Source organism: Falco rusticolus, chromosome 7 (genome assembly GCF_015220075.1).
Source record: "Falco rusticolus isolate bFalRus1 chromosome 7, bFalRus1.pri, whole genome shotgun sequence".
Classification (NCBI taxonomy): Eukaryota; Metazoa; Chordata; class Aves; order Falconiformes; family Falconidae; genus Falco; species Falco rusticolus.
In genome coordinates this window covers 49,429,102-49,457,020 of record NC_051193.1, presented here as the reverse complement: position 1 = coordinate 49,457,020, position 27,919 = coordinate 49,429,102, and the positions used below count along the sequence as shown (strand labels likewise).

The 27,919-nt window shown below is 41.3% G+C and overlaps 1 protein-coding gene and 1 long non-coding RNA gene across 4 annotated transcripts; one reads left to right on the top strand and one right to left on the bottom strand.

Annotated features, from left to right (window-relative positions):
• Window positions 1-62: 62 nt before the first annotated feature.
• Window positions 63-27,919, bottom strand: GANC (glucosidase alpha, neutral C). 3 transcript variants are annotated; one of them, XM_037393470.1, is made up of 24 exons: window positions 27,476-27,919; window positions 26,369-26,431; window positions 24,771-24,879; window positions 23,137-23,264; window positions 22,428-22,610; window positions 21,518-21,563; window positions 20,038-20,104; window positions 18,587-18,683; window positions 17,837-18,017; window positions 16,812-16,965; window positions 15,349-15,584; window positions 14,064-14,190; window positions 13,126-13,205; window positions 12,081-12,224; window positions 11,602-11,698; window positions 11,120-11,221; window positions 10,404-10,647; window positions 8,640-8,704; window positions 7,224-7,300; window positions 5,928-6,002; window positions 5,389-5,502; window positions 4,714-4,826; window positions 3,084-3,187; window positions 63-2,177 (listed from the first exon to the last, which is right to left on the bottom strand). In XM_037393470.1, exons 1-24 carry the CDS (start codon window positions 27,916-27,918, stop codon window positions 2,068-2,070), a joined length of 3,159 nt encoding a protein of 1,052 aa, XP_037249367.1. In that variant the 5' UTR covers window position 27,919; the 3' UTR covers window positions 63-2,067. The 3 variants fall into 3 exon arrangements, with proteins under 3 accessions (XP_037249367.1, XP_037249368.1, XP_037249369.1); XM_037393471.1 differs by lacking the exon at window positions 22,428-22,610; XM_037393472.1 differs by lacking the exons at window positions 63-2,177; window positions 3,084-3,187 and having other exon boundaries at window positions 4,720-5,137.
• Window positions 16,900-19,698, top strand: LOC119150741. The gene is made up of 2 exons (XR_005105192.1): window positions 16,900-16,988; window positions 19,019-19,698. It is a non-coding gene; the product is annotated as an uncharacterized LOC119150741 (long non-coding RNA).

Genomic DNA, 27,919 nt, shown 5'->3' with positions numbered 1-27,919 from the left:
AAGAATGCTTGGTAGTGATTCTCAACAGTAGAAATAAGGTTGGAAAGAATAAGGCGTGTAACTTGCTTCATTGTTATTTTATTTCACTTACTTTCCGACTTCAGAAATACCAGTTAAAACATTTCACTAAAACGCTCCAGACAATTGTATTCTGTCAGAAGCACTGCTATGCTTAAATATAAGAAGCAATTGTCAATTAAAGCTTAGAAGCGGATAGAAAAATAGGGTCTGTCTCTCTTCACACAGATGTAAAAGATCTATTTGCTACTGTTCTACCTGGATTAAGCATCTGCATTAAGCACAGCAGTATTTAGGCTGCCAGTTCCTGGAGTGGAGGCTCACACTGTCTGCTAGAAGGGGCTGACAAACAGCTCTGCAGAATAAAAAAGAAGGAACCTAAAGGTCTGGTGGGGAACAAACTGCCCTTGGTAGTCAAGAGCGGAGTAGTCACAGATTGCTCTTGCATTTGCTGTTCCCAGACATCTGCCCTGCAGAGGACAAACAGCAGCAGGTGGGAATGACTGACTGAGCACAGGGAGGACTTTGTAAGAGTAGGGAACAACGTACAAATGGACTGTTATGTTGCCTTTAATTGGCAAAAATGGTGACTATCCTTCTCTGTTTCCTAAGAATTAATTTACTGGTATTTTTAGAAAAAAAAAAAAACTTTCTTATTAAGTAAATTTTGCCCTTTTATATCCACAAAACCCAGTTGATGGCATGTCCAAGTTTGACTCAAAGCAGAACTGTTTTTAAAATAATATAGTTGACAAGTGTACAAATGGAAAGGGCAAACAACTTGAGCAGTGGAGCACTGGTAGCCTGTGAAAAGACATGCCTGATATGGAAAAGGCTGTGGGAATAGGTAGGATGTAGGGGATGTGGGACTCAGGATGTCTCCTATTTTTGAAAGGGAAGAAAGCATCAGGACATACCAGCTTTGTTTGCAGAGATGACAGGAGAAGGAGGCAAGGGAATACTAGACCGAGTTGTAAGAGAATGAGGGAATAAGCATGAAGTGGGATGGCTAAACGCAGAATTAATCCCATTAAAACCAAAAATTTTCTTCATAAATACCAAGCTCAAATCTCAGCCAGACACTAAAAATTAACCAAGAAATTACTAAAATATGTGTAAAGGAAGCCAAACCTTGGCAAGAACTGGAAGATGTGGAGAAGCAGAGCTCTCCCTAAGCAGAGTTGCTTCACTGGGCTGCCTTTAACCAATGGCATTCCATCATCCAAAAATGCCAACTCTTTCCTAACAAAAGACTTTTTTTCTTATGTAGTACTTGCAGAGAGAGGGGAGCAATAACATGGAAAATGTTTCCGCATGAGTCTAGCTGCTACTCTATGCCAGTATTGCACTTACATAGACCTGTGCCCTTTCAAAATCCAAATAGCAGTTTCAAAGCTGGCTATTGGAGAGAATACTGTCTTTTACTATTGCACAACTAACTGGCCCAACCTACTCAAACCATACTTTCAATGACTGAACTGTTTGGCTAGCCTGTTGTTTACTTTCCTGTACAGAGTGCCTAATTCTGCGTTGTCACAAGGGCTGGAAAGGGGAAGTGTCTGTAATCACACTGGGTGGCTCCTGTTTTCACAAGGCAGCTCGCAGGCAGAACTCTGATGATAACCTCTGTGTCTGGCTATGTACCGATGCTGCTCGTCAAACTGGCCCAAATCTGCTCTCCTCAAGTACTCCAGTCTCTGAGTAGTGGGACTTCCAAATACTTACATTAAACCCCATGACAATGAGCACAGTCTATGATTTTTGTTGCAAGTGAAGGCAGAATTAAATCCTAACACCTAACTGAAGCTAGCCTGGAGCAGACAGTATTTAGCTTTTTTCCCCCAAAGATACAATCCTAGCACTATTACTCCTGCTGTATCCAAATTTAAATTAGTGCTTCAAAAGAAAAAATTGTAGGAAATGTTATTTTGGGGGTGTGGGTGGGAAATAGGTTCCTCGGTTCCATTGGATTCAAGTGAATATTTAAGTCCTCCCACCTTATTTCCCCTCAGCCTCTCAATGACTTCTCTGAAGAAGGTGAGTCTCCTTTCAGTTGATGTAGATCTGCCAGTCAGCATCAACACTCAGGGCTAAATTTTCCAACGTCAGTGCAGAGGTCTTCATATTGTATGTGAAAACCACTTCTTTTCCTTTACCATCTGAACAAGACAAGAGAGTTTACTATATGATTTAAGAAGAACCCTTCTGAAACAGTCACACATGACTTCCTCCAGTTTTTAACTCTCATTGTCCCTGCCACTGGTGGAAAGGATTGATGAAAAAAGAAACAGTAGTCAAATCTGCCCGGTATACACATATGAACACAGCAGAACTGGAAAAACTATTTCTTTTTTTCTGACCTCTCAAAACCACGGTACATCAAATTATGGAACTATTTGAGGGTTTTTCTGAAAAAACATAACCCTTGTTTCAGCACAGGTTTTCCTCCAAGCACCCTAGAAGTCCTCAAGATGGACAGGTGGAGGCAGAAAGTCCATGTCCACACGATTCCCAGAGCAAAGGGGTGTGCTTGGAAAGCAGCCAGAAATTATAAGCCCTTTCTGTAGATGCTACTGCTTATTCATATGGGATCCCTCACAGCTTCTACAGATCGCCACATAGTCAGGAACTCCAGACACTTTTGAATGAGCAAGAAAACAGAAAAATAATTCTGGTTTTGTCTGCAAGTTTCCTGTTCTAGACTAGGCAGGCCTACAGATCTGAGCAAATGGTCCTTCATTTGAAACACTATCTTGGGCCATATTCTGTGCAGGATAAAGTTACTTGAATTTGTTAATTCTGAACCACTTTTACTGATGTATCTATTGCCTTACAAAGCAAGCGTTCTTCAGTTCTGCATGTAACATTAGTGGTGAGTAACCGCTGGTTCCTTTCACTAAATTCTGTACTTGATATCAAAAAAAGTAGCAAAGAAAAGTAAACAAAGATGCTCCCTTATACAGTAACACTTCCTTTATAGAGCTGTCACTTTGTTACCTCTAGTGAATGGCAGCAGAGCAACAGTATTTAAAAATTTTGTAGTAAAATAGAAGTCATTTTGTTACCCTTGGAACAGGCTGTCACAAAAGTGGGCTGCTGTCCAAATCCCAGAACTATCACCCGTTCAACCACACATGTAGTGTGGTACTTCCCGCTTTCTTCTGTGCGGCTGAAAAAAGAAAATGATTTCATATATGTTACTTTCTGCTCATCAGCAGTTCAGCATCACGCAGAGAAAGTATTACTTCAGTCTCACCCTGTAAGTTCCCTATACTGGTTTCCTTTTGTCTGCCTTTCTCCTGAAAGAAGTAAAACTTTCCCCCATTGGCAGCTAATTTTTCACTGCGTAGCAGATTTCAAAAAGTTAGAAGAAAAAAAGTTTGAGAAGGTATTTTGTGGCAAAAATCATGGCATTGACAACCAGAAAAGTTCTGTATTTTTGCAAAATAGTGGCTAAAACTCTTAAGTATAAATATAAAGTTGTTTTTAACATTTTTCAAGTAAGATATTTCGATCTGAGACACAATTGCCTTTCATTTTGTAACTAATTTAATTTTTATTCAAAAGCTCTAAAAAAACCTCAAACCAAACTGAAATTTTCCTTTCCAAATAGAATGTTATATCATTCATCTCAAAATTACTTTTTTCAACTTCTAGGTTTGCTAGCAATTTAGCAACATTTTTCTATTACAGTCTGAAGATTTAAGCTTTTCAAGATTGCATATCCCAGATAAAGAGATTTAAAGCATACTTTTACCTACATTATCCAAGCTAGTCTACAGTTTTACTCTGTGCTAAATTTTACAGTTTCAAGACCACTTCCTGCATATTTTTGAACCCTAAAGGAATAAAGAAATACCTGTAAAATCATGATTTATGCACTGCACAGCCTCATGGGCAACACACTTCAATAGTAGAAGTGTCATAGTGGCATATTTAGCATTTCTTTCCTTACAAGCAGCTATGGATATTTTTTGCTTTTAGGTTGTTTCACTCAGCCTTTGCAGGCTGTGTCCTCTCATGCTTCCTTTCAAGTGCTTTTCTTATATATTTTACCATTCTAGTATTTATGGTGCACTTGTTGATTACTTTTGGAGACCACATGTAATGGTGTCTATTTGTGGTTCGCACATAGAATCACAGAATATCTCAAGCTGGAAGGGACCCGTAAGAATAGAGTCCAACTCTCTGCTCCTTGCAGGACTAGCTAAAACTAAATCATATGACCTAAGAGCATTGTCCAGATGCTCCTTGAACTTTGACAGGCCTGGTGCCTTGACCAGTTCCCTGAGGAGCCTCTTCCAGTGACCAACCACCCTCTCAGTGAAGAATATCTTGGAAAATATATCTTAGAAAATACAAACACTCCAGGTGTTGCCTATCTGCAAATCTCCCAGTTTATCTTTGTCTCTCTGGTAGGATTTACTCTTTCTGATTACTTCCTTTGTATTTGAGTAAATCTGTAGAATCTCTAGACATGTATGAGTCAAGGCAGTATTTCATGTGTTTCTGCCCTTAGACTTCTGCAGAACATCGTTTACCTCTGCTGTTTTAATGACAGATTCTGCATGGTCTGGGACTTCACTGAGCTTCCAGCAAGACTAATACATCTATGTTTGTAAGAAGGCCTCATGAATTAGAAAAGGCATTTACAATGACAGTGTGTTGGTGGCTTTTGTCCATAATGGCTGTTACCTGGAAGAGAGAATGTTCTTCTGGAAAGTGAATTTCTGATACAGGAACTGCTTCTTGTGGAGATATTGAAATGAATGTCCATCATCTAGGTAGAGCTCACCTATTGCACAGGCCTGTGAAACACACCGGATGGAGTACAAATCAACAGCAGCTTCTAATGCTGGCAATGAAACTAAAAATGTCTCACTGTATGTAATGCTTCATAGTGAGGGTGTGTCTTTATTTTTCTTTAGTGACTTGTATCCCTGGAAGGCTCAGGGAGTCCAGCTCTGAGAGTGCGTGAAGGCTTGAACGTCCTGGTTTTCTAAATTGACATAGGTGCCAGATGTCATCTCATTTATTAGAAAAGACAGTTGTGGGAAGTTCTCCCTCTGTGTCCAAGAAGTTTGTGGCCTACTCGTTCTCTGCTCCTTCCTCCAAGAGACTAGAGGAGGGATGAGAAAGGTCAGAAAAATGTTCTGCCTCTGCTATACTTGGATAGTCTTACTTTGAGGGAACAGTGGAAGGGAGATGGGAGCGCCCCCCCCCCCCTCCCCCCCCAACTAGGAGAAGTGGAGGAGAGCCACTGGGCATAGAGATCAGATACCATTGTGCTGATCAAACAGGCAGCAAGGACATAAAAAGGTCATATGGAGTAAAAGACAACTTTGTAAAGGGAACGTCATCTCAGAGTACCTCTGTGTCCAGGGCCACATGGAGTTCATAAGAAATATCTATCATCCATTCAGTGGATTTTGCAGCCCTGGTCTTCAGAGGTATCACAGTGCCCCCCCGCTGGAATACAGGAATCTGCAAAAAAACAAAGCCAGGGTAGAAAGGTTTCATAGACTCTGATCATGTAATTTTAACTTGGAACAGGGATAACTGAAGCTTGCTCTCAACAAAGTTCAGAAATGAACTTTTACCAGGAGTACATAAAGAAAACTATTCAAGTAACAATGGGAATAAGTAGTAATCTTCCAGTATGAGTACAAGCAAAGTATCTTTGCTTATAGAAGTCATGCTTACATCATCTCACTTTTCTCTGCCACCAGGACACATTAGTGTTCCATCTAACTACAAAGGAGACTTTTCTTCTCTACTAAAGCTCTTTTAGATTACATTCCTACAAGGAGATTAAAATGTCACTTTTCTGATTTCAAATGTTGACAAAACAGAAGTCTATTTGGGTTTATTTGCTCAGTGGAAGTAGTATTTTAAAAACAAAACCATACATTCTCCAGTGTTACCGGGATCTTCAGAGTGCCTGAATCTTCCATTCGTTTAAATTTCCTGAAATCATACCAAATCTATAAAAAACAAAAAAAGAATGAGTGTGATACATACAGCAAGATCTGTTGCCTCTGCAGATGCAGTTACGCTTCTGCTTAACCTTGCTGTCACTATTCTTAGTGACCTATTTGATGTGCAAGAAATATAATTTAATTTTCAAATCAAATTACTTTCTGGATGGAAGGAATAAATCCTCATTCCTGAAGCACAAAATAAGCTGATCTTTCCTACAGTTTGCACAACATCTTTTATGTCTTGAAGCATCTGGAAGTGCAAAACAAAGAAATACCATCCTTTCTCTTTTTTTATTCTGGAACTCAGCATTTCTAGATTAAGCGTATTCACATTAAAGTGAAAATTAATAACAAAGTTGCTAATAACAGGTCACAAAAAAAGAGCTACATCTGAAACTTCCCATATACCACACCTGCCAGCAGGTTTAACTGCTTTAAGTGTGCCAAGCAGTCAATTCCCACAGAGATATTGATAAAAAACGTTTTTGTTTGGAGAGCCTAGTCTGGTTTTCTCCTTATATTGAGAAGAATTCTAAATGTCCTTCCGTGCATTAGCAGAGTCACAAGGCTCTGCATAGCCTCATACACTCCTCTCTGCTGCTTTCTTTCCTCTTAGGCCTTTCTAGAGTCTCAGGCTCTCCATTAGGAACTATTTTCCTCCCAAATTCTTTCCTTTCTCCCACCTCTCAGCTGTTTCAGCCACTCTGTAGGAGTGGACCACAGTGCCATCCTGTGGATAGAGAACTTTACTTCAGAGAGGAACTCATCTCTCTACATGTCAAAGCCTTTGCTACACACATCCCAGGCTACTGAGGCTTGTATTTCCTTGTTATAATTTTCCCTCCCCACAGCTTCCCACTGATTTCCTTATGACCTTTCTTCAAAGATCACTTTCCTTCCACATAAAAGTCTAACCCAACGAGAAATACGTGAAAAAAAGGGAACTGACAATTTAGTGAAGCTGATTCTTCGTGTTCCGTGAGAAGCAGCAAGTCTTGAGGGGAGATTTAAATTATAGGAGACCTGAGGTTTGTGCAGCAACTCTTGGAAAAGCGCAAAAGTAAATTTCCTGTGAGCCAAGCATGTGAGGTATCAAGATGGAATGGCCAGCCGGCCACTGGCACAGCGGCAGTACTCTGCAGTTATGAGACGAGGAACTGGAAGATTGCTGTATACAACACTTCTTTGGACTGAACAGCTGAGCAGCTTCATATTCATCCTCACCTCCTCTGACCCTGGAAGCAGAACACTCACGGCCTTGGCTTCTTGCTCTGTGACTGGATGCACCAACAAAGCATTTCCTGGAGAAAAACATAAACACAGCTGTGGTGCTCAAGGCCACATCTCACCGGAGCAGAAGCTGTGTGCTGTGGGGTTGTCAGCCTCCCATAGCCATTTTAGGGGCTCGCTTAGGCACACCATATGCTTAGGTTCACTTTCTACTGGAAAAAAAGGCGTGTGTAGGGAGCTGATGGCTGCTTGGGTCTTGTTCTGTTACGGCACTGGGATGCAGCTGTGCTTTGCTGCATACCCACCAGCCTGGAGGCACTTCTGGCCCCTCGTAGTCTAAGAGATGACTTGGTTTTGCTCTTTGGTTGAACAAAAGAACACATTTTTCTAACTGTCCTGGTTTCAGCTGGGATAGTTAATTTTCTTCTTAGTAGCTGGTGCAGTGCTGTGTTTTGGATTTGGTAGTGAGAATAAAGTTGATAGCACACTGATGTTTTCTGTTGGTGGTAGGTGATGGTTATACCAAGTCAAGGACCTTTCAGTTTCTCAGGCCCTGCCAGCGAAAGGGCTGGAGGGGCACGAGAAATTGTGAGGGGACACAGCCAGGACAGCTGACCTGAACCAGCCAAAGGGATATTCCATACCATAGAGCATCATGCTGAGTATATAAACTGGAGGGAGTTGGCTTGGGCCTGCTGACTGCTGCTCAGGGACTGGCTGGGCATCAGTCAGTGGATGGTGAACAATTGTATCGTGCATCACTTGCTTTTTTTCCCTTCGTTTGAATTTTATTCCTCTCCTCCTCTGAAATGCTCTTTGCCACACTTAGCTTTGCTGCTGCATCTTGCCTACCTTGGTCAGACTTCTGTGTGAGAAGAGAATGTCCCTTCCTTTGAAAGTCATTATTAGGCAATCTTGAGCCCAGAGGTAAAAAACGGTAATACTGAAATGCAACACCCCCCTCCCATTCTCTCTTTCCATATAGGCTGAATGTGCTTTACACAAACACACTCATCTCTTCAGCTTAACTTCTGAGAAAACTGACTTCAGCAGCCAGCCATACTGGAGTAAAAAATGATCGGCTTTGGATGGTAGTTGTTTGCTACTATCATTTCTGAAGCAAACTGCGGTCTTAGCTGCTACATTGAACTTCCACATTTCAGGTCAAAACCGACCATGTTTTTTCAAAGTGACTAGTGAGACTGAACTCAAGTTCTTCCATCTCGTATGACCCCTGTTTTCAAAGTGCTGTCAAAAATGAGTCCCTTAAAGAGGTCTCAAGTTCTATATTCAGTTACAATATAATTTTAAAGTCTTAGGCAGAATTCATGTTTTGTTTTTGTTATCTGACACTATCACCTCAAAAATATTTTAACTCAAACTCCAGAGAATGAGAAGACACCTGCTTACCCAGCATGTACTCATTTTCCACACCAAAAGTTTCTGTTTTCCCTGGAAACTCTACCCAGAGAGGCCTGTAGAAAGAAAGATAGAGATCCAGTTAGTTTCTCCACTCCCACTAGCCTGCTCAAAGCTTTCTGGCATTTTCAGGCTCCATTTTCTCTCTCTCTTTACAGGGTACAGCTATAAAGAACTGAAGATAGAGCAAGGTCCTCTTCTGTGCCTTAAAGTACCCCTTTTGAGTCACTGATGAGAGTTCCCAGTAAAACATGGGTTAAGACACTCCAATACACCTATGGTTTGGCCTCCTGCAGCATCACCTTCTTCCCTCCTGCCTTCTTCCTTACAAACCTGCACCACATATACCTTCCTTCTAGCAAAGGAGAGGTGGATGAGCCTGTCTGTCATAGCCTACCAGCAGCGCTGACACCTGATGAGCTAGTCCCTGCAGCACAGTCCTTCCTGTTCTCAGCAGCCCACTACAGCTTTCATAGCATCTCCTCCTGGTCGTGACTGAGAAACCTGCACCAGAAGTTAATTTTCAGTCTTTCTCAAAAAAGGGTAGCGCAATCACCAGCTGGTTACAGAACAGGAGTTGTGTATTTAAAATCTGAGAGATCATGACAATAACAGCTCATTCAGAAGCAGGCTCTGGGTTTTCTTACACAAAAAGCCTGGCTCATCTGCGTACTCACAGGCATCCACTTGTTCACTGCAGCCCTGCTGTTTGTGTGCTTGCTAATGAGACACGTTTTCCACTCCGCTTGTTTCAGTGAAAAAAATATCATGCTTCCTCTAATTCTGTACCTACTGCAGCAAATGTAGCATACTCAAAGTTTTATTTGCTATTGTGGGCAGTGCATGTGTCAACATAAACTTCATTTTAAGAAAGACAGAAACCCGCTCTCTATGTCAGTGCATACAACAGGGACATCTATGCCTGTGTAATACCCATATACCTATGCAACAGATGCTCACACCATGTAATGCAAATCGTCTTTGAAATTCAAACCACTCAACTCTAGTCAACAAGACCTTAATGTTTTTAAAACTCAGGAGATGTATTGTATTTGGATAATAGTAAGTAAAGATAAATGTAGTGCAAAAAGACAACCTCAAAGACACAGCAATACCCGGCAGATCAGTGACATTCATTTCTTGCTGAAAGGATTGTTGCATTCAGTTTCACTGAGTCACTTTTTTATTAGAGGTTAGAGAGCAGCAGAACAGAAGTTTATTTTCTAATTTCACTTCTGTTCTAGATTACTAGATTATTTACTAAAAGAAAAATTGTAAGAAATACTGCAGAGATAAATGATCAGATTATCAATAGGAAATAAGCTTTTATAACAGTATCAATTCAGCCATAACAAATATTTTCAAGAGGGGCAAAATGACCTTTAGGTTTTTAGATCAGCAGGTTCAGAGACCATCAAGCGCTGTTTTAAGTGTGAGTCGGAATACTACATAATGTTCTTTATCATGACAAGAAGTTTGGAGCCCACAATACTTTAAAAACATGTTTAAAGTCTGTGCAGTGTTTACTGAATTAGTGTGGTCCAGGTGTCATTTGGAAAAAAACACAAAAAATGTAGTCTTCCTCTGTGAACCCTACCAAAGCTTGCAGAACGCACGACAACAGAATTTAGTAATTTTTGTGTCTTTTGTCTTTAAAATTTAAATAAGTAATCACAAAAAGAAGATGGAAATTTAACTTCCCTCCTCCAAGTAATTTCCTGAAGATAATCACTAAACCTCCTGACATGTTCTTACCTCATCACTGGTTCAGCCGCTGTGTGAGCCCGATAGAACAGTGTGTATAAGTATGGCAGGAGGACGTAGCGCTCTCTAATGGCTTCCCTGATGATCTGGGTGTTCTTCTCCCCAAAGAGCCACGGTTCTCGCCGTTTGCTCTCCATGTTAGAATGACCTCTGAAGAAGGGCTGGTAGGCTCCAGCCTGATACCAGCGAACAAGTAATTCTGGTTCTGGATCTCCAATAAACCCTCCCACATCAGCTAGATATTGCGCAGACAAATAAAAATACACATTTTTGGAAATTATTCTGAAAAATGTGCAGTTCTTCTCTAACAAACATTCTAAGTGTATAAATCCATGCATTTCACAATGTGCTTGCAGTTCTGCTGTTGGAAGGCTGCTTGTCCAAATGAGAGTGGAAAACTGGTGTAGTATGTTATCCTTTAATAAAAATCTCAAGTGAGCTTTTGGAGGCTAGGTGAATGCCTTCCTCAGTGACAGAGGACTGTCACAGTGATGGTACAGACCACCAACCTGAGGACTGCTCCTCCAGATGGGATACAAACACGAGATAAAAATTAGTGGAGGTATGATGGTGAGAGTCAAGTTACTGGCTTCTGAAGCCAGACTAATCTGTAAAACTGCCTAGAAATGCACTGAACTGTTTAGCTTGGAATACAAGCTTGGTGGCACCACCGATAGTGATTGTAAGCAACCAGCCGAACACCTTACCTCCACAGAAAGAAATCCCTGCCATGCTGATGGTGAGAAGCATTGGAATGGATATTTTCAAGTAACTCCACTCTGCTGTGTTGTCTCCAGTCCACACTGCCCCTGGAAATACCCAGTTTCAGCATTACACAGGGAAGTTGGGCATATGCTTCAGTTTATGCTTGCAGTTAAGGAAAGAAGACAAGAATGGTCATGAAATACCGGTGAACTGCTGTTCATTGCAACTTTTTTTTCTTTATACACACACACTCCTGAAATATGCAACAAGAGCAGGCAGTGGTTTGTCACAGGACACAGGTTGTTATTCTGCCTTTAACTTGTACACACTTTACCAACTTCTCTTGATTTAATCACTTGCACTCTTATAAGCTCACTGTGTCAGTATTTCTAAGATAGTTTCTGTCCTCTCCAGATATTACTACTACACAGTGAACTTAATAGAACAAAACAGCATGGAAGGCATCCAGCTCGTCCTTACTTACCATACTTCTGTGATCCTGCAAAGAAAGACCGTGTGAGGACAAATGGTCTCTCTTTTCCTGAAGAACGTCTTATGAGTCCTTCTGCAGTTGCCATTTGCTGAAAATCACGAACATAAAAGTCAGGAAGATAAACTCTATAATTAGGATATTCGCCACACCACCTTTTTAGCCCTTCCAAGGCAGGAAAATCAAGAAATCTGTACCCACAAATAATAACTATTATTAAAGTAACACTTTCTTATTATAATACACTTGAAAAAAAATATTAATATTGTGTAGTTACAGCCAATGTCATTTACACTGTTATGGTAGAAAGGCATGGATGTTGTCACATTTTCTTGTGATCAGTCACAGAGTTTATTTCAAACATGGCAACATCCAGCACAGCAGAGTTGATGGACCTTGATGGAGGTTACACAATACGAGCTACTGTGTAAATTACCACATTTTGTTGTGGTTTGTGTCTCCAGATATTCTACCTGGTAGAATCCGTAGAGGTTGTGTACTTCCCGATGCTCCCAGTTGTTGTAGTGCACAGCATCTTTCTGCATTGTTAGTTCTGCCCCTTTGAAGACTGAAGGCTCATTCATGTCGTTCCACACAAACAGGATATTAGTGGATCCCTACGATACAGGGTAGCAATTAGGACATAACACAGCCATTGCTGTGACTTGGTGTGGTTACCTCTAGTGGGTGTCAAACAGTCTGGGGTATGAGTTGAAACAGCAGCAGCAGCAAAGCAAGACATGTTAATTATACTCCTGTGGTCATTTGAAAGCTGCCAGTCATTCATCTCATCTCTCCTGGTGGCCCTTCTGGTCAGGGTGGTGGCCTATCAGCCCACTTGATTTTTGCAATTCTTATAATACTTACTAGGTACTTACTATTCCTGCCTGCTGGTGAGGGAAAAGAGGCAGGGAAAAGAGAAGTAGCAAATAGCCATGAGGAAAAAGATCAGAGAAGGCCAGAAGAGAAAGACTGGAGAGGAAAAGCAGCATGGGAAATGTCTACTATGCATGTCTGCTACAGGAGTAGTTTCAACAACCCTACTGCAAAGCAGAACTTCGGGGCGGGACGTGGTAGAACTCGAGATGTCCAGCAGTGTTTACCCACACACCTTCAGCACTAGGCAGGAGTGCTGGGAGGAAGGTCAGGGTGAAATTACCATGAGCTATGAGAGAACATTCTCACATCACTCCTTGTGTGCTACCATGGTAGTAAAAGCTGGAATTGCAGCAGCAGTGTTAGATTAGAGGCTGCTAAAACGCCTGCAGTTTGTCCATCCTACTGCTGCAACTAAATGAGCAGGTTCACTAGTGGCATATGCATTCCAACTTTCTTAGTGTAGATAAGCTCATGGAGAAAATCCTTCTGTGGTACTTCAGCTTATCAAGATACTTTCCTCTACATTATCATAATACAGCTACAAAAGCCACCCACTTGCTTAACCCATAGTTTATCTTCTCTCTTTTCACCATTTTCAGGCTTTCTGGAATATGCAGATCAGAGCAAATAAATACACACCTTGTATGTTTTGAAGGTAAACTGATCTGCATACCATTTTCGCACTTCAGGATTGGTGAAATCCAGGTAACAAGAGGAACCTGTGGATATGGGAGATCCCAATTATTTACCTGATTTTAAGAGCAGACTTGCTTTGTCTTTGCACCTAAATACAGTGGCCAAAAGCTAGGATGCTTTCCACAATGGGCAGCAATAATGTAGTTGCTATTGTTTCTGAGACAAAAGCTCAAGAGCAAATTCCAGGCTGACTTGGAACTCAGTACACCTCTTGCCACGTTCTGCAGGCCAACACATGTAGATGCTGATGGTCTAAAGCTCAGCACCACTTAAAAATGACTGCTAGCAGTTTGAAGCATGTTCAGATGTGAACAGAACGCCAGGGAGAGACAGCATCCCTGGCATTTTGAGCTCAAACAGGAAAGTGTCACTGAAAAGCTGAATAACTAAATCCTGTCATGCTACTAGAAGTTGTATTATGTCCTTGATTTTTCCCATTTTCATTTCTTTGCCAGAATTGTGGGTTTTCTGTCTGTAAAGAAGGGGGACAAGCTCCTTTGCCTCCCTGCAGTAAGATCTCCTCATGAAAAATAACGTGTCAAATCAGGGTTCACTTAATTCATCCAGCCCACATAAGCTGTGCTCACTGCAACAGACCAGCCTGCATTTCTGTTACCCAAAACAATTTGGGAAGAGGGATAGCTGTTCTGACCAACAAATCCAACTTTTTTAGTTTGAGACACTTGGACTATCTACAGATCCAACAGATGTAACAGAGGAAGTTGTACAGCTGAAGCAATTGGAACATGACAAAGAAACCACAAAGTACATGAAATTGTGAATATTCACCAAAAATGCGAGGAATGTAAGAATCCCAATTAAACTTTTCCAAAATTTTTAAAATAAATAGCTTGAAATGTAGAGACAGAGAAGCTTTTTACCTGGCCAACAGATGCCCTCAAAATCTTGCCCATTTCTGTCTTTCACAAAATATCCTTTGTCTTTTGCCTGTGAATACAGGGTATACGTGGGATCAATCTTAATGTGGGGATCTACAATGACGACAAGCTGCCAGGATAAGAAAATAAAATGCATCATTAGCAACAACTGTACTGAATAAAACAGTAGAGTTCACTTTTGATAAAGGGCAAATAATGATTTCACTTCAGGTAAAGAAGGTAGCTGTGTCAATAATTTAACAAAGCAGTTACCAGTTCTTGTATATACTGTGCTAGACTTATGTATAATAGCTGAATTTACAAGGAGGGCAGGAACTCATGCTTACCCCTCTGAAATAAGGGCCAAACCCCATTGTTTCAGACAAAAGCAAGTACCCTCACCCCTAAAACCACCATGTTTAATTCACTGCTGTATTCTGTGAATGGGAAAACACCTGACCTCCATGTTCATGTCCCTGCTTAAAATCATTTGCCTTAAGACACTTAAACATATCTTAATTTATATAGCATACAACAGCAAAAGAAATTTCTAATTAAAAAAAATAATAATGTATTTTGCAGTTACTTTCTGCTGCCATTAACTGCCTTGCTGTTAAGTGAAAGTACTATAGTTCCAACTAAGAGATTATAAAACTTGAATGCTATTTCAACAGTCCTCTGTTCATTGACTTTTAGCAAAGGTTAGGCATTAAGCCATTCCACAACTGTTAGGCATTAACTGTCTACATTTTAATACCTCCATAATTCCAAGGAAAATATTTTAGCTGTAAAAGCAGAAACAAAGACTAACTAAGCTAACAGGCTGCATATCATACCAGGACTTCACCAGAAGAAAAAAAAACCAATTTCGTTTATGGTAAGTAATCCTATCAACAGAAAGCACAAATTAAAAAGTAGTGTCAATACAAAGAACAGCTGAAGCAAGGATAGTAACTACCGATGGTGAAAGCTCAAGTTAAGTAGGAAAATTTTCTACTGTGCCCATCAAGGACAGCACTGGGCTGCTTCTGTAAGGTGGAGCTTCACAGGGGTCAAACTTAGCCTGGTGGTCAGGGTACAAAACGGACTATGAAATAATAAAATGGCAAGAGAAGCTGTATTAAACAACATAGCTTGCATACTGGAAGCATCACCAGACTGCAACACAGTCTGATTTACTCTACTGTAGTTAAACTGCTTCCGGTATCTGAAATACCTTCGTTAAAGCTAGATTGGGTAGCTTCAAACTACGAAGAAGTATTTTATATCTTCCTGCTATATTATTTACCTTGCGTTTTTTCTTCCTGAGATGTTCTTGCATCTTTCTGGGGTTCTGGAATTTCTTTTTGTCCCAAGTAAAATACCTTTTGCCATCTGTGTGCTCTATGTCCAGCCATATCACATCATAAGGAATGTCATGTTCATCAAAGCCAGCGTCTACTGCCTTGACGTCTTGCTCATCCTCATAATTCCACCGGCACTGATGGTAGCCCAGAGAAAAAAGGGGGGGCAGGGCTTGAGTGCCTAGGGAGAGTATATAAATTAAATCAAGGCAGCACTGTTAATGCCCTTCAGGATTTTATCTAGAGACTCTAGAAAAGTTAACATGATTAATATGTATCTGTTTGGAACTAGGAAATGCTAGCCTGAGTTGAGCCTAAAGCACATTCTTCATACTGAAGTGACTGAACTCTTGAAATAACAAACATTACAACCAGCTCAACAGCCAGAAAGAGCAGAGGGCTGTAATAATAATACAAGACTGAGAAGGAACTCGCTGTTCCATAATGATGAAGTGTTATTTCAGTAACCAGTGTAATTTATTTTTTTTTTCTAATGTAAATATAGTCTAGATTAGCTTAACTGTCATTAATGCAAACAAATAGATTTTAATCAGTAGAATGCAATTCCTGTGACTGCTTGAACCTGAGTACTGTAAACAGGCCCACAGGTGCTGCCGTACAAGAAGAACCATGGAATTGCAATTGATAGGAATTTTTAAAATTAAAAAACATGTATGTATATATGTATATGGCCAAAGGGAGCTGGGAAACCTTCCTGAGTGTGCACTTCTGCTGGGAGAGATCCTCTTGCAACCTGGCTACTTTCTTATTCCTGTTCAGCTGAACCACGTTCTCTCCATAACATCTGTGCAGCAAACAATCATTGCTAATACACCAAAGAACTATCAGGGATGTTTCTGTACTTTTAATTCTATTTAGTACGTAAAGAATTTTGCTTTTGTAACATGTTCATCCTCTTGCCTTCAATTTTTTCATCTCTTTCTGAGCCCCTTGTGTCCTTCCTTTCCCCTATCTGCATGTTGTCTCTTCTCCCTTCCCTAATGGAACCACTGGACAGTTACCAATATTCTTTCTCTACATTCCAGGATATGTTACTCTGTGACTTCAGTCTTTTCTCATTATAAGGTGGCCTGCCTTGACAGTGACTGGCAGTTCTAGCCCCCTGTGTCTCCACACTTCATCCAAGGCAGCAGATTCAGACAGCAGTAACTATGCTGGCTTCTCAACTAGGGCCAAATGTGACCAGCTGCAAATGCTACGAAAACAAGGATGGAGGCCTGTCTTCACAAAGTACCAGCCTTTGCTCTACCAACTGCAGTTTGGGAACAAGTGGCCTCCTGCACACAGTGGGCTAGGTAAATATTAACCCATGCCTGGGTACAGCATGTTACTCTGAGAATCTCCCAGGTAAATGTGCCATACTGACTCCCATTATGTGAGTTAGTACCTGTCAGTTGTGCAAACTGCTTGAAGATATCAAATGCAGTGGGTCCCATCAGCAGGAAAACATCAATGATCCCACTTTCTGACATCCAGCGCACATCAGTCAGAGGCACCACTCTCTGCTTAGCAGCCTCTGCTGCAGATCCGGATGACATGGGCTTTGAAGGAAACCAAGGTAAAAGTGAGTACATCTCTATCAAACTTTTGTTCAGTCAAGGAGCAACGATGGAAACCCACAAAAATCAGTAACACACACCTGGTACCTGGCAAGTATTAGGAATATACACTGAATGTCTCTTATATATCCTTCACAAATCCTTTACCTTGCATGCTGGTTATACAAGATGGAGTAATAGTTAGTGAGGAAAAACGGATAATGAGGGGCAAAGTAATTAAAGCTTTTCTGTAATTATAGACTATGCATTTTCTGCAGGAGTTTTGAGTAGTATCTGTAACTGCATCATAAATAATAAAGAAAATTAATAATGTTAACCATGTAATGAAGCAAGATTTTTTTTCTCACTGTTTCAATTGTAACAGTATTTGTATGTTTGTGTTTCAAGAGTTGAGGGAGTTCATCTCCTGAACTTTCTATGTTTCTTGAAGGTCAGTTACAATCCACAGAAGAATAAGACTACTAAGCAGAAATGTGTGGCAATTCCAAGAATTTAAAAACTCAGAAAAATTTCTCAAACCCAAGAGATTATCAAGATATCTGTCCACCCTTTTTTCTGCCTCTACATCCACTTGTGTAGATTTTTTCTGCTCCAATATTACATATTTCCTCTCTGCCTTCTCTGCAGACTTGTTAAGACACAAGTTCTTTAACTTGACTCTTGAAAGGAGTCATCTCCTTGTTCTTTTTAGTGGTTTGATGCAATAAATTTAGCAATAGGGAGGACAGGAGGAAGAGACTGACAATTTTCATTAGGGAGCAAAAGATAAATCTCCAACAATGTTGTTATGTTCGTGTTGGACTTGCCCTGGTGTGTTTTCTTTATTAAATTCTGAGGAAAGTGAGCAGCTCACCTCAGCTACTGCCTTTGTACTAATATCCACCAGCGTTTCTGAAGAGTTCAGCCAGAAAATCCCTGCAGTTCTGTTAGGCTTATGTGCTAAGAGAAGGGGCACCGAACCGTAAATGCCTATTTTGTCATGTATCTTGTGGCCGAAGATATCCAGATTATAAAGCCGGTAGGCATCACCATCACTAGGACAAACAAACAGATGTGTCTGTTATACGTAAGCATCCCACACTAGGCCAATTTTAGCTGTATTGCCATTCCTCTAAGCCCAATGAACACACTCTGTATTATGGTCTTTTGTTTAGCAACCAAAGCTGAAATGTGGACAGCCTAGATTGCTACTCCTTTGCTTTGGTCCTAGCTATCTTAATTAAACATTTTTGCTGCCAGTCAGACTACTGTTCATTTGCTCTAAGTCCTAAAATATAAATTCTGAACTCTCCTGTCCTTCCATGGAGTTGCTCTTCTAAGAGTTCTGCTTAAACATGACCAGTCCTGCAATTCACGAAAAAACTGCATGGAAAATTGCGTGAGAAGAGAAGGGGTCATTCATGAAATTGCAGAGTGGAAAGGGAAAGCAGAACAATTTACTCCATGTGGACAGGGGCTGTGTTTGCTGTACCGTTACACTAAAATATACACTATAGAATACACGTATCTCGAGCTGTTGTCTGCGTTAAATTATTAAAGACAATGTTATAGCTCTCGTCTACAAAAAATGATACTGTTTTCACTAGCAATCTACCACCTTTACCTGGTGTTTTTGAGAAGAAGTGCTTCTGTGTGTTGTGGTATTCCATAAACATGGTCAAATCCGTGTAGAGAGAAGTCCGTGCCTACCGAACTAGGACCTGAGGGAATAACATTAAAAGAGAAGACTACAGAGTTCCATTCTCAGGCTTAGCTGAAAGCAACAGAGCAGAGCAATCTAACTGAAAGAAAAATATTAAAAAGCAGGTTTTAATAATCAGCTCTTTCATTCTTGCTTTCAGCTTCACTTCCATTATTACCTCTATGCTACAGAGGTAATGTTTTAAACAGATTTTATGGTACTTATTCTGATTTTGATCTGCTTATGAAGATGAAATGAATCACTTAAATAGAAAAAAACCAATACATGTAATAGCGGGTATCTTCCTTATTCTGTAGTGAAACTGCTTAAAATTATCTCCTGTTTCTATCCCAGTACCTACAAGGCAAGCTTTGCAGCACAGTGGACTTCAGTGTCAGTTGCCTGTTTTGTACTGCTCTTCAGCCTCAGCCAGGGAAGCAGCATGAAGAGCCCCTGCCAGTGGTATCATTTTGTCACATCACTGAATCCAGAGCAACTTTTGGCAGGTGACCAGAGATCCCGCAGACTGACAAGCAGCAGCCTCAGGATCAGAACCTGACCATACGGACTTCTTCCTCTAACACAGAGAAACAGGAAAACATGATGCCGACCTAAGACATCAGATACACCGTAAACAACAAGCTTCCTGCCCCTCTGTGTCTTGACTGTGAACTGAAGAAGCTGCTGTCACCCAGAGGAAGCATTTCCAGACCTCTCTCGCTCTACTGCAGCTGCTAGGTAGTGCTGGTTGCTATATAAGTCTGCACGATAGTGGTAATGGACAAAACTAACCAACTCAATTAATGTAGAATATAACTGGACAGACAGCACACGATCATAAAATCTGATAATTAATAATTTAAATTGCATTTGAGCTACTGACCTATATGGTTCTAGAATCTCCTTCTTATCCCTTAAGACTGCTCAGTATTTCCTTTTGTAAGTCCTCTACTTAAAAAGTTTCTCTGCGACAATTATTACTGCTTAGATATGATTTCTTATATGTCGTGAGAATAAACTACAAGTGAAATCAATGTTATGTGATGATACTCAAACAGAAAAAAAAGAAAATAAAAAGGAAATAATACATTATATACCAGTCAACCAATGCAGATAGGGCTATGCTGCATCAGAAACGGCACTGTGAGCTGATGTGATGTGTTGCATTTAACGTGTTCCCTCCTGAACAGAAATCTAACGAATATTTCCAGTACTTTTGTCAAATTTGTTACCCATTACTCATATCTGATAGGTTAAAAGAAGGCACGAGTGAGACACTGATAAACATTAAGCAGCTAAACAGAATGCAGACAGAAATATGAACACAGGTATATACAAAGCAGTAAAGCTGTTTTCAGAACAGACAGACTTACCATGAGCTTTGACATCTAAGAAACTGCCAAATTTCTCTTGCCAGAGACCTAGATCCTCCTGTTTCCCCTGCATAAACAGAAATAACTAAACCTAGAAAATGCAATGGCTCACACCATCTATTTCTAAGAAAAATATGTTTATTCACATGAGCTTTGTATATTGTTAACTGCTTTTTTGCTAAATATGGTTAATATAAGTAAATCCAAAACACAATTCAGATCCTGCTTCAGCAATTCACACTGAAGAACAGATGTGCTAGTGGAGCACACATGCACTCTGCTACAGCACAAAAGTAATACCTGAGGTCTTGGATAAAATCACAGAATGACAGAATAGCCCAGGTTAGAAGGGACCTCAGAAGATCATCTGATCCAACCTTTCATGGGAAAGGGAGCCTAGATGAGATTATCTAGCACCCTGCCCAACTGCATCTAGAAAACCTCCATTGATGGGGACTCTACCACATCCCTGGTGAGACTGTTCCAGTCAACGATTGTTCTCACTGTAAAATATGTCTTTCTTCTGGATGTTGAACATGATTATGAAATGTAAAGACTGCATGGATGGAACAAACAGGAAAACCTATAGAAACAGAAACGGACCCAGTCCCCTACACAGTAAGGGTCAGACAACACAAAAGCTCTCCAGACTCTCTGGAGTCCTGTGTAACTGATACTTTTAGCTTCCTTCACACTTTGAGCCTTGTGCCCTGTCATTCATTGTCCTAGAATTTCCACTTTTTGCAGCTTCTTTCCCAGTTTTATTTTCTACATTTGTCCCAGAATAAGCAGGCATGGCCTCTTGCAGCTGTGTGACTCCCCGAAAGCAAGCATGCTCCCTGGCAGGACTCAGAGTTCAGACACAAGTATGCTCAAGGCAACATAGCTCCAGCAATTTGTAACAGGAGGGTGGAGTAAGCAGCCATCTGCTCTACAGAAGGCTAAAATTGTATCATGGGCATAACTCATCCTCCTGAGAAAACTGGTATGTGCCTTTATGTGCTGCCAGGGCCCAGTCTTTTTTCAGAGAGACTCTCACTTCTGTGTTAAGCATGAATGTATGTGGAGGCACATTTTTGGACTGTTATAAAACAGGTCTTGCTTTTTTTAAATGCTCCTTGCAATGAGCAGGGAATTTGAAAATGACTAAATATCACCACAAAACTCCCTTTTACATGTCTACTCCAAATCAAGCAAGAGACCAAAAGAGAAAGAAATTCTTCATAAAAAGGCCACAGAAAAAACATTTTTGAGCTAGATGTGTCTGACATGCCTTCTACAACCCTCGTAAAACACATAAACCTTTGTTCAGCTATAAATTTGCAAAATATCTCAATACAAAATAGCAGCTCCTTTCTGATTTTCACTGGAAAGTGGTTAAACTATGTTTGTAAACATTGTACCAGAAGAAAAAAACATGTGATTCTAATTCTCTTTTCTACAAAATACTCATGCTGAATTTGCAGTAAGCATGGGTTACCTTGCAGGAATCACTTGCTGCCTCCTCATTTTCTCCTGTAGGTTTTCTAGCGAAAATGAATACACAGAAATGATCAGTTTATTGTTAATGCAAGGAAGGATTTCAAACAGAAAACTCATAAAACATTATGCATTGCCTTACACATTATGTAAGAGTTTTGGTGCTCGCTTGACTGTTCTGAAAACTGATGCCATAGCTGAGAGCTCTAAATGGCAAATAATTTTAATATTCAATGTGTCAAAATAAACTCCACTCACTATTTGAGTTAGGTCGGCTCCCTGGCCTTCCACATTTATTTCCATTTGCATCAGCGTTTTACCTGCCCAGAAGATCCTCACTTCTTTGTCATTTTCTGTTAAGGGCTGACTGTTAATTACAATTTCTGAAATAATGTTTTCTAGGAGAGACGTTTGCTATGCTCTTTTTCTAGTCATGACATCTCCTGCACTGTGGTTTCTCACCCTTTCAGCACTTAGTGGGATTGACCTGTAAAATCTTGCAGCTACATGGCACATTGTTAAGAGCTTATATGGCAAGTAAAACTTACCTAAAGAGTAAGTTTAGTCATAAAAGGAGATGAAACTAATAACCTCATTATACTACTATCACTCATTCCCAAGAAAGACAAGGGGTACCAGGATACTTCAGTGTTTTGCACTAAATTGTTTGGCCATTAAATGAGGTTAGCATTTTGCACATGGCTGCTGCAAGGGATTAAAAGTCTGCAGTTAACTGATCTAGAACTTCTTCGGTAAAACTTCACCATTGTACTCACTGGTATGAAGTAAAAGAGAAGACAGATTTCAATGCATAAGAGCTTCTAACACAGAAATTGCAATTCCACAGAATTCTTTATCTTGAGCTCCAGCATAATCAGTACATACTATGATGCAATAGACAGATACTGTACCTATCACAGGGAAGTGGTTGTAGGTGCTCAAAATACAACAACCCATTGGAATTCATGCTCAGAACAGTCTCACCCTTGGACTGTAGCTCAACCTGGAAGGGATTTGCTGTGACTTGAAGTTTGTAGTCCTCGCTAACACTTGACAGCACCAAAATACCTGCCTCCTTCTGGGATATGAAGAGTCTGGGAAATGAACAGCTTTATATGAACAAGCAGCACATGAAATCCACTGTAACTAAACAATGATTTGAAACAAAAGATGGGCTGAGAGTATCCACATACATTATAAAAACCTCAAGGCCAACACTGAGGCAAAGAACATCAGAAATACATGCTGTGTGCAGGGTTCACTGCACAGTGCAACAGGTAGCTGCAGAACTGCTATGAAAACTACCCAAAGTTTGCATTCCTTTCACATTAACAAGTAATTAATGCCTTAGGTAAAAATGATGTATCATAACAAGCAGGGTATTCTCTGATTGGGTCAAATAGCCTCAAGTTTCTTATGTATATGACAAAACTTTCTCCTAGTATTTAAAATGAATTTTTGAAAGTAAATTAGCCACATGCGTTGTTATTTTCTCTTCCTGTTAACAACTCTGTGTTGTAGAGAAAACTAGTGGAGCACAAATGAGGGAAAAGGGAAAACATTCTTGCAAATGAAGCTGCACAAGTTACTAAGGTGTTAAATCATCTTCCCATCACTTACCTCTGGGTGGTAGGTTCCTTTGTAAGAACATCAGGAACTTTGTATCTTGCTCTGAGAGGAGTTGCCTCATCAATTTTAAGCCTGAAAATATTGCCTTCTATTTCACAAATTTCTACTTGTAGAAGAACCTGGGAGCAAACAGATGAACAGGCCGCGATAAAAAATAGCAACCAACTTTTCAACTCAACATCACCAAACACTTACTGTCTGGAAAAAAAATGCCTGCTTTCTGATTTGATATTCTTTAGCATTGGTCAGCTACAATCATCACCCATATGAACTTGCACCAGCTAACTCTACTCCCCTTTGAAGAAGCAACTCTTTTTAAATGGACTCCTTACCTTCAGGCCTCTCATGTCTAGCACTTTGCAGCTTTCCCCAAAAGCAGCATGGAAAACAGGGGTAGTATACACCAATCCCAAAGTTTAGACAATTTCATTACTGTGCTGTCAATGTAAGAGTGGGACACTATTGAGATGTGGGCTTTTTGCAAAAATGTCAGTGCTCTGTGTTCACTAGTATCCACAGTGGTGCTGACACTGATGAACTGTGTCAGAAAGACACCTAAAGAAAATGTGTAACACTGCCTTACCCACTGTAACTTGCTATTTTAAAGTTCAGGGAACTGGGAAGTCACCCTGTTCTAGCTCATACAACACGACTCATTTCTCTTCTGTAGAGGATCCCTAAAGCACAAGTCTGATTTTTTTTTTTTGTTTTTTCCTTTCTTAATCTCTCCTTCCATGAGACACAAAATTGGCTGCAGAATTTTGGCCCGGTATCTTTTCCCTCTACATGAAAACCAATCAGCCCTGCTCTCTTCAAAGACATAGAAGAATGAAAGAGCCATAATACCAGAGGTAGAGTAGTCAAGAGAGAAAAAATTAATTTGGAGCTCCAGATTCTGCTTCCTAGGAAATACACTATGCTTTGTATAAACCCCTGAATAGTCTAGGAAGCTACAGAGCCTTCAGTCTTTTACCTACCTTAAAATCTAGACAAAGCATAGGCTCCCTTTTCTGTGCTGACTGCAAAGGTCAGGATTAACCAGAGAGGCAGAAAATACTTTTTTGCAGAGTATCTACATAGTGTGATGCTTATGAGCATGGAAGAGAGCTGTAGTTCCAAACTCTCATCATCTGAGGATGGGTTAGGTTGCCTGTTGTCTAACTGAATGTGCTAGCTGCTAAGCTGGTAAAAAAACCTCTTCCTGGCTGTCGTCTTAAATGCAAAGACGACTTCTTTTCCCCAAAAAACTGCCTTTGAGCAAATACAGGAATGCAAAAGACATGGTTAGGAGGTGCTGGAACATAGGTCTTTTTATTACATTATAGAAAAAGAATTTATTATTTTGGAATAGTGGAGAAAACTCTGAATTTTTTTTAAAAATAGATCCAAAGAGTTCTATTCATAAATTTGCTAAAGATTTTTTTTTAGTTCCTTAGAATACCTGTTCTTGCACAGTCTCAAGCTGCCAATAAATACTGACCACTAACGACATCTTTAGGCTGATACTTCGCATATCTGAAATATCTGTCACTGAAGAATCTCAAAACCTGCAAATACTATCAGACTTGTTGATAATATTCGCTGCTCTTTCTGTACACACACTCTTCTGCTAGGTGGGATCTCACCTTATTCTCCTCATGAATAATATGGAATTTGACATTCTCATCACTTAACATGACTGAATCCAACAACGCTCGATACAAGGATTTTCCAGGATGCAGACGTTTCTGACGCCTGTCAAGACAGAAAATAACTTTTGGTCTCCTTAATTGTTGTGGCTTATATCATACAGAGGAACATAATATCATTAGAAATGTTTACTTAATAATTTTGTCTTGAAGTTTTTCAAATACAATTATTACCAGTGTTTCAAGTCAAGGGGAAAAAAAGGAATATAGTTCTGAGAGCACATACATGTTTATGAATGAGATGTTAGAGGGGTTTGGCCACCCATCACCACTCCATAATTTTTTTTTAGATAGTAATAGTCTTAATCCAAGTGTCCAACTAAATTCTCGGCTGTCCAGTTACATTTTTTTCTTCTCTTCATGACCCCAGAAATTTCAGTGGAATAATCCAGTTTTAATTTTCTGTCATACACCCCTGCTTGGTCTGCAACCCCCTGGTGAACAGCTTCTGCAGTTTGTGGTGATGAAGCAATATATACTGTGGAAACTGTTTTTCAACAAGCCTTCTGACGACAGAGTGTTGACTACATCTTTTGGTCCTGATAAAGTTTTTAGGACAGAGACCCTGAAACAAGAGGCTCTTTCAATGCTTGTGGAATGCTCCTTGCTGAGCCCAGGTTTTATGAACTATTTGAAGATAAATGTCGTGGAGGCTACCTTAAAGGGAAACTTCCTCATTAGTAGACTGATTTTGTTTCCTTGCAAACAGATAATGCACAAATGTGAGCAATCAGATAAAGGATTTCTTTTAAAAGCAGAGCAAAGACGTTTGCCGATGTGTGGCAATCTCTTTCTAAGAAATTGGATGTGCTAAGTTAAAATGGCTAGAAAGGGCCGGTGTGAAAAGAAGGAGTCCTGCTCCCACTGGCAAAGTGTTATTTGGGGTTTTCTGAACATAATTTCCTGCAGAACAGAAATAAGTATCTGAAAATGTACCCCAGTATGTCAGCGACTAATTGCTATAACAGTGGGCAATCGTTCCTTTCACTCAGCCGGCACAGGACAGAAGGCAATGGAGGACAGGAGGAAAAAAAGTTGGAGGAAAGGTATCTCAGTTAGAAATGGGGTGAGAAGAATCACTTAGCTCAAGGTTAGCTTTAAGAGACTACTAAGCTAGAAGTTAGATTTGATGCTGAATTTTGGCCAAGGTACTTGTTCAACAGGACTGAAATCATGTATGTGACTGTCACAGACTAATGGGTTCTATTGAAAATTCTTGTTTTGAACTATGGATATTCAAGAAATATCCACATCAAGAAAACAACCTGCGTCTGAGTTTACCGATAGGTAAAATATTGCTGGGGCTTTGTCAGATGAGAGGACTGACTCTTAAATTTTAACAAAGAGGTTTCGGATGTAACATTACACCTTCTAAAAGATGCTGACTATTGCTTGCTGAAGCCCACTTTGAAAGATAAACTCTTGAAAGTTAGCAGACTTACTGTGATTAAAAATCAATATGTAACTACTTCTTGTATCTTTTAATATTACTAGTTTTAAAAAAAAACACCTTTCACTACAATTCTTCTCTTTACCTGTAAAACGCAATCTGGTTGCATTCCTTAAAAGTGCTTTTGTCCACAGCCTCATCTTGGACACTAGAAAGAGCAGATTAAGAAAATGTTTAAACGTGTTCACTAAACACCTGCTGAATGATCAGATGGTGGGGGTCCTCAAGAGGGGTAAGGATTAAAGAAGGTGCAGACAACTGTGGTGACATAAAATGTGTTGGACTTTGAACTACTGTGTTTGGATATCGCAAGAATTTCTTACACATTTAGTTCCCACCCTAAACCACCTCCTTTCAAACTCTGACCATTTTGGCGAACAACAGATTTCTGCATTTTGATCCTGCAACTGCACACTTGCAATTGTCTTGCTGCAAGACATGAAACTCAGCCTTTGAGCTACACCGGACAAGTGGGAAAACCCTAACCCTGACTAACAGCTGAATTTCAGCAACAGTGAATTCCTAGGGCTTTGTGTTTTGCAGCCAGACCTCTCCCTGCAACCCTCGCAGTGAAGTATTACGTTCCAGCAACAAGCACGGAGGAAGGGGCTGGCCTGGCAGAAAAGCAGAAACCCTGCACCCTTCCCTGCTGCCTGCAGCGGGGCTGCCGATGGCCCTGCTGACGCTCTGCCTTACCTCCGGGCTTAACGGAACTTCTCATCTATTAGAGAACAGTAAGCTGCTGCCCAGCCTGAAAAAACGGACTGCCAGTTGTGGCTGTCATCCAAACACTTGCCAGAACATGCAGAGTTCAGACACACGTGGAAGATAATAAGGTTTTAGTGCTGTCCGACAATGAGCTGCTGCTCATAAAATACTTATTAATTATATACACGCAACATATAACATGCAGATGGGAGCCACGAAGGCTCAGTCACAGTCACCGTGACCTAAACATTATTAGAGGCCGCGCAGCAACCAAATATCGAGGCCAGTCAGCCCCTGCCGGTTTCGCCCGAAGCGGCCACACGCGCTCTGCGCGGGGCTCCGCTGCCGCACCCCGGCCGCCCCCGCCCCGCCGCGCCCACCCCGGCCCGCTCGGGGCCCGCACCCCGCCACCCCCTGCGGAAAGCTGGGGGCCCGCCCGGCAACGCCGGGAGCGAGGAGAGGGCCGGCCGAGGAGCCGCGTTACCCGACTTTCCCCGGCGTGAGCGCCTCCTCCATGGCGGCGGCGGAGGCGCGGAGGGCTCCCCGGAGGGAGGGGCGGCCGCCGGGCTCCCCCCGTGACGGCCGCGCCTGGCTCGCGGCACCGGGCGCTCCGTCAGCGCGGCAGCCGGCGGGCCCCGAGCGCGGCCGGGCCGGCGACGGGCGCCCGGGGGCGGTGACAGTCCGGGCCCCGTCGGGCGGCGGCTCCGCCCTCACGCCGGCCCTCGGCAGCCGCCTACCGCCGCCGGGAGCGGAAGGGGCGCGGCCAGCGCGGCTGCGGCGGCCTCCGTGCGGCGGGATGGCGGCGGCGTCGCGTTCCGGGGGCTGGCGGCGGCCTGAGGCCGTCCTCCTGCGGCTGCTGGCGGTGCTGCTGCTGGCGGGCGCGGCGAGCGCCGGGCAGCGCTCCAAATGGCGGCTCCCGGTGCTCATG

Excerpts from the sequence above, each read along its gene's own strand:
- GANC (XM_037393470.1), bottom strand. The coding sequence starts at position 27,918 with ATGAGCACCGGGAGCCGCCATTTGGAGCGCTGCCCGGCGCTCGCCGCG. Across the intron at positions 18,684-20,037 it reads CTTAGATGTCAAAGCTCATG|GTCCTAGTTCGGTAGGCACG; the intron begins GTAAGTCTGTCT and ends TTATTCCCTCAG. Across the intron at positions 15,585-16,811 it reads GCAGTTTGCACAACTGACAG|GCACTCAAGCCCTGCCCCCC; the intron begins GTACTAACTCAC and ends TACTCTCCCTAG.